At 45.6% G+C, this 7,045-nt stretch overlaps 1 protein-coding gene across 1 annotated transcript in view; it reads right to left on the reverse strand.

The window, feature by feature from the left end:
- The window catches only part of Plcxd2 (phosphatidylinositol specific phospholipase C X domain containing 2), a 59,735-nt gene extending 53,106 nt beyond the window's left edge, over positions 1–6,629 (reverse strand). Inside the window, exon 1 of the mRNA XM_075963964.1 lies at positions 5,883–6,629. Coding sequence (XP_075820079.1) covers positions 5,883–6,045 — 163 coding nt within the window. The 5' untranslated portion in view covers positions 6,046–6,629. The remainder of the gene's footprint in view (positions 1–5,882) is intronic.
- Positions 6,630–7,045: the final 416 nt, after the last annotated feature.

Here is a 7,045-nt window from a genome sequence, read left to right on the forward strand (position 1 = left end):
GAAATGGGTTCAAAAGTTTCCACATGGCCTGGTGTGGCTTTCCACCAAAGGCAAACCTAGGCGGTCTATTCAGTTTAGCTCTGACCACGCTGGAGAAGGAGCTGGGCTCTGGAGACTGAGGCAGGAGGATAGCTTCAAACGGAAGTCAGACTTGGCTATATAGTGAGTTCGAGTCTGGCATGGGGTACAGTGTGAGCCCTTTGTCTCAGAACGTTAAAAGTAAAAACGACCAACACAACACAGCAGCAAATGACGACAATCAATCGGACACCGACGTTCTCCCTCTGCCGCCTTCTGAATTATTCAGTCACCAGTCACCAGTGTCTGCTCCTCTACTGCTGACTCCATTGAATTGGGGTCATAAATGGAGACAAAGACACTTCCAGCAACTAATTCACAGACCTTAGGAATTCACAGACCGTAGGAAAAACAGCACGGTGAGAACTTCACAAGGCAGGACTGTCAAGGGCCATAGGGGTGGAAGAAGGAGGTGCCTCCATCCACTTCCCCCATCACGTAGCTCAATTAGACTATTTTATTGAGACCTACCCCTTCCCAGCCCTAATCTTCGAGTAGTGTCTCTTCCTGACCCACTTACTAACCTTCTCTCTCTCTCTCTCTCTCTCTCTCTCTCTCTCTCTCTCTCTCTCTCTCTCTCCCTATCCCAGGCTTAGAATTTTAGAATTCACTCTGTGGCCCAGAGTGGCCTCACATCCACAGAGACCTTCCTGGTACCCCAGCCTCTCCGGGGCTGGAGTCAGAGGGTGGAGCTACCCTACCCCACTCTGACCAATTCTTAAATACCATTTTCCCAACAAAGCTGAGAATACGAGACGGGAATGCTCTGCCCATCCTGTGTGCCTCTGCGACACATCCTCTGTATCTATTTTGACGTTTATCGCTGGTTGTTCTGAACTGTGTATGGTGGGGAGGTCCTCAGAAGTAGCTAGACATTGCTGGGTTATAAGCGTCTTTAGAAGTAGGGTTTTCTTAAAATACACTCGGGATATAATGAGGTGAAAATGAGGAGGCTAAAGTGGATCCTGCTTCTTTTAAACAACTATGTTCTTGTTGAAACCAAAATTAATTTCTGGTTTTAAAGGGATATAAAAAAATGTTCTTCAGACCTAAAAGGACTCAGCAATCCTTTCCAATAGTTCTATTTTAACAAAGAATAGGTTTTAAAAACCCTAAATCAAGCTGGATTGTGGTGGTGAACACAACACCTTTAATCCCAGCACTCGGGAGGCAGAGGCATGTGGTTCTCTGTGAGTTCCAGCTCAGAACTGGTCTACAAAGCCAGTTCCAGGACAGCCAGGACTGGTTCACAGAGAAGCCCTGTCTTGAAAAACGACAACAACAAACCAACCAACCAACTAAACAAACAAACAAAAGAACCCCAAACCCTAAATTAATCTTTAATCTGAAAACGATTAAGTATTTCATTGAACTTAGTATATTTCTTAATATGCTTACTTTTTGAGATGAGTCTCATTTTGTACCCCAGACTGGCCTGAAACTTACTATGTAGTTCAGACTGACTTAGAGCTTGCAGCAATTCACCTGTTTAACTTCTCAAACTCTGGGATTATAAACGTGACTCACCACACCCAGTCCCTTAATCACAAGTAGAAAACTGCTACTTTGTACCACAGAGTCAGAATCAACAGCACAACCTAAGACCTTTAAACTCAAGAAGGCTCTTCCCAATAGACCAAATATCTTACCTTGAATAAAGGAGAAAGAACATTGTTAAAAACTAAATAACAACACAAACTTAAAAAAAGGAAAAAAAAGGTAGCGCAGTAATATACACAGAGAAAATGAATTCACTCAAAATCAGTATACAGCCAAGTGTGGTGGTTCACACTGTAGTCCCAACCAGAAGGGAGGCAGAAGATGATTTTGGTAAGCTCCAGGCCAGCCTGGGCTACAGGGTGAAACCATGTTTATAAAGAGAAAAAAAGAAAATAAAAAGAAGGAAAGAAAAACAGTATACATTATATACTTAAAAAAGGAAAGAAAAGCCGGGCAGTGGTGGCACACGCCTTTAATCCCAGCACTTGGGAGGCAGAGGCAGGTGGATCTCTGTGAGTTCGAGTCCAGCCTGGTCTACAAGAGCTAGTTCCAGGACAGGCTCCAAAACTACAGAGAAACCCTGTCTCGAAAAACCAAAAAAAAAAAAAAAAGAAAAGAAAAAGAAAAAAAAAACCTTTTCCCTTTCAGAAAATGTCAATAACATCAAGGAAGGTATTTGTATAGTAAACTTTAATTTTTAAAAAGTAGCATTTATAATTTTAAGACCTTTTACTTTGTAGAGATCAAATGACTAGATACAGTTGGGAATGAGAATAACTCTGAGATTCTCCTCTGAGATATTTCAATGTGTTTGAGTGACCGTGGGGCTTAACAGGTGGGGCTCACAGTTTCGGAAGAGTAGTAATCCACCAGGGCTCTGTTGAGAGCACACAGCCACATGTGTGGTCTCTCATCAATGCCTAGGCAAGGCAGCAGTTCCCACATCTGACACAATTAAAACCATCCAGATCTATGATCACCAGATCCCTCATCCGTTCCCTGACCTCTCCCATATCACTGCTGCTGATCCTTCTGCCTCTCTTTCTCAAACGCCGGGGATGGTAGGCCTGTTGCACCACACCCAGCCTGAATTCACTGCTTCTCATCTGAGCAGTCATATATCAGTTTGAATGTGAGCTAGATACAGAGGAAAGCTGTCCTCTAATGTCCCCCTCCTGATGGATCTGGCTCAGCATTCAGACACATGGGATCAAAGAATCAGTTCTGAATTTCAGTCTTACTGGGTTCCAATTCAAACAAATCTGTCTGTCTATCCTTCTGTCTGTCTATCTATCTACCTCTATTCATCTCTCAATCTATCATCTATCTGTCTGTCTGTCTCTATCCATCTATGTATCTATCTATGTATCTATCTATGTCTCTATGTATCCATCTATGTATGTATGTATGTATGTATGTATGTATGTATGTATGTATCTATCTATCTATCTATCTATCTATCTATCTATCTATCTATCATCTCTCTAGACAGCTTTCCTCTGCATCTAGCTCACATTCAAACTGATATATGACTGCTCAGATGAGAAGCAGTGAATTCAGGCTGGGTGTGGTGCAACAGGCCTGGCATCCCCGGCGTTTGAGAGAGAGAGGCAGAAGGATCAGGAGTCCCAGGTCAGCCAAGGCTACACGAGATTGTCACAAGCAAACAAATGAACAACAACAACAAAAGCCCACCCAGTTTCCTTTCCCATCCTGCAGAGTATGGGCTGGGAAATCTGCCTTTCCAGCCAGAATCCATCTCTATTGCTCTGTACTTTCCGAGGCCCCTCAAGGGCACTGAGGCAGTGAGCAAGTGTTTTTATTACATAAGCGTCTAAATACTAGTTCTGCCACTCAGCATACATGGGGGAAAAAAAGGTAAATTTTCGGGATGATAATTTCTTTCTTCCTTTCTTTCTTTCTTTCTTTCTTTCTTTCTTTTTTTTTGAGACAGGTTTCGAACTCACTATGCAATAGATAGGGGGTGACCTTGAACTCCTAATCTTCCTGCTTGTTCTCTGCCCCATTTCTATGTTGCTAGGGATCAGGCTGCAGACTTTATCCATGCTAGGCAAGTACTCTACCAACAGAGCCACACTCCAACCCCTAATTTCCTTTTTCAAAAATGGTGCTATTAATATCTATTGATTTCATGGGAAGTATTAGTATTTGAGGTACTGTATGCCAGTGGGTATATCAGGGTGGAACTCAGTAATGGGTAGCTATTACCAGGCATGGTGGCCCAAGGCTGCAATTTGGAAGGCAGAACAGGAGGCCATCAAGGTTGAAGCTAGGCTAAGCTACATAGAAGCTACAAAGAAAGGCTAGAAAAAAAAAGTGTGTATGTTTTGGGGGTTGTGGTGGTTATGATGAAGTTAGCAATAATGCAGATAAAGGGGCAGATGATGGCTCCTTCCTGAACACCTTCCATATATTTTAATTTCTCGTCAGCCTCTCTCCAGGACGTATTAAAATCAGGGCACAGTAAAGATAACCTGCAATGAGGGATGGAGTGTTCACAGATAGTACTTAGTGTTTCAGTTTCCTGTTCTGAGCTGACTTACCTACATATGTTTCTTCCATTCCTGGGGGAAAACACCTCATGGTAGTAAATGTGGCGTGTTTATGGGAGTCGGGAGCACTATTTTCTTTTTCCACTTAGCTTCACAAAGTAGGGTCAACAAACCCTGAGTGCTTCACAGAACTAATACTGAGTTCCCAGTATGGTGGCGGTTCTCAAGAATTCTGTTTCCTCTGGCAATTCTAGTAACTGAAATACAGTATAGAGCAGGAACTAACACGTAGATTCTTTGTAGAGTCGGTCGGAATGCACAGTCAAGCCCAGTAGAGCTACAGTTTGAACTGTCCAAAGTACAAGGAAGAAGGAAGTCAGCCTACCTGGACATGCGCTGAGTGACAGGGTCATTTAGGACCTGCCTAAGATGCCATTCTGTTTGCAAACATGAACCACCTGCCATATCACACAGAAGAAATAATTCCATGGAAGAGCCCAGAGGCAAATGAGTCATGTTAAAAGTGTCCCATGCATCGTTTTGGAGATGACTCCATAGGCATCAATTAAACATGGAAAAGGCATGTTCTAAAGCATGGCCATCTGGCATTTCCCAAGGAACTGTAGTTAAGGGCCAGTAAAACAGAAGGGATCGTAACTGTAACAAGATTTTTCAACCTTTCCCTTGTTCAGCAGCAGCGAAGGCCCATGAGGACAAAGATCCTGGAAGAGCTCCAAAAGAAGAGGTGAGCCAAGCAAAACCTGCATCCACAGCCAGCATTCCTCTTCCCCGTGCATAGAAAGCAGACGGAGGTGGCATGAGGTCATCTTTTAAGGCAGACAACAGCAGACCGATCCAGGGAATGCTTGTGAGTTTGTCTTACACTCTAAAGGTGAACTTTAACTGCTACATGTCCAGGAAAGAGAAAGAACAGGTCCATCCTTTGCTCCTCGAGTCCCTTCTAAGTGCCAGCATCACAGGACTGGGCTCATCTCATCAAGCCAAACTCAGTGTGGTCTCAAAATTCTTCCCAAGATAACTATGCCCTAACAATGCATTTAGTGAAAAGATTAAGCAATTGCCCGAGAGTCAAGCTGTAAAGCCTCTGGCAGGGAATGCGGCAGGAGCAGAGGTAATTTTCAAGGCTACAGTTCTAGACCAGCCAGGCAGACACCTGTGTATATATAGACAAAGCTTCAAACACCATCACTTCATCACACCTAATGACTGCCTGAGAGGACAGCTTGCATCCTCTATTTCTGGCTTTTCCCAACACAAAACTATGTGTCTTCATATCCAGCCCCGAGTTTGAACCTATTTTCGAACATTTATCTGACTTTTTTTTTCACACAAGGGCAGATAAACAAGAAAAGATATATTTTTTCAGCTTCAATTTTGATCCAGAGCTAAGATTATTAACGACTTTTTATCCATCATCTTTGATCCCCCCCCATTTCCTTAAATGATTCAAGACAAGGAGCCCTTCACATACCTGGGGCTCAGTCTTAAGAAGGTTAGCATTCTTAGATCAAGGCTGTATGTATAAACAGAATAAAAACAACAAAACAGCAGTGCCGTGTACCTTTCTTCCGTCTGTCCCTTTTGCTAGTGATGCAGTCTGCTTGCCCCTCTTTAAATCTTAACCTTCCTGTTAAGTTTTTTATTTGGAAATAAAAGAGATCACTGACAATTATTGTTTTTATCAACACAACAGCAAACAACCCAGCCCATTAACAAACACTAAAATGGCAGAATTAAACACAATGTGAACAAGTAGTTATAGATGAGTACCTGGGATTGCCAGATTGGAAAGAGGGACGTTGTGGAGGTGAGGGGGGAGCGAGGCCATCCAGTCGGCATTGCAGACCTCCGAGGCCGCCTTTGTCCCGCTGGGATTGGGAGAGCAGATGGTCCCCATCCTGAGTTTCCTCCTGGCCTTTCTAAATGCTAGCATCCCTCTTGTCCACGAATTAGACAGGCTCAGCCTTGAGCCAGTCACTCTGTGATCATCACCACTCGGGGCTCTCTAGACATTTCAGAGCCACATGGGTCACGCCAGCCTTTTCAAGATGCTTTTCTGCCTGGGAGAAGGGTTAAATAGGTGCTTCCCTACCCGCTGAGCCCGCAGTCCCCACCCTCTCCGCCTCGCCTCTGAGATCCACTCCTTTAATCTCCTCAGTGTCCCTGTTCAGTTAAACTTCTTAGTCCCCCTCTGGAGACGGGGGAGGCAGGCCCGAAGACACACAAACCTCACTGACACTCACGGCATCCAGGAACAGCCACACCCGCAGCTACTCACACGACAGGTGCCCACAGGGCATAGAGACATGCCAGAGGGCTGCACACACGTGCGCGCCCGGGTTGCACCATCTCTAGTTCACGGGTGCTTCCGTGGGTGTCGCTGGGCTAGTACACAAGCTGGGCCTGCCTGCCACCCGTCTCCCCAGCTTCTCTGCCCCCTGCCCTGTGCTTTCCTGAAAGGCTCTCTGAAGAGTAACCGGCGGCCCCGGGACTCTGGCGGCCCCGCCCCGCACTGCCGGGCAGATTTGCCCGGCTAGGCGAGCTGTGATTGGCCGTCGACGGAGTGCGCTATGATTGGTCGACGCTCTGGGGGCCCGCCCCTGCATCCCGCTCCCACGCCTCCCCTGCCTGTTAGCTCCTCCCTTCTCCACTCCAGACCCCTTGCGTGTGGACTGGCTGAGCTGCGGCCTGCTGTCCCCTAAGGGGAAATGTGCACTGTGCCGGCTGTCTTCAGATTGATCGTTCCAGCTGGATCTTTGAGGCGACCACAAATAGTTCTCCCCTTTCCCTCCGCCTTGCACTCACTGTGGTGAAAATTACCCAGGAAGCACTCCATTTTCCGCAAACCACGAAAGCAGCCGGAACGGGAGAGCTAGAGAGGTGCTGCGGCTGGTATTTGGATGAGAGCTATCAAAGGACGGTTTGTGTTTGAG

This window comes from Microtus pennsylvanicus, chromosome 1 (assembly GCF_037038515.1).
Source record: "Microtus pennsylvanicus isolate mMicPen1 chromosome 1, mMicPen1.hap1, whole genome shotgun sequence".
NCBI classification, from domain to species: Eukaryota; Metazoa; Chordata; class Mammalia; order Rodentia; family Cricetidae; genus Microtus; species Microtus pennsylvanicus.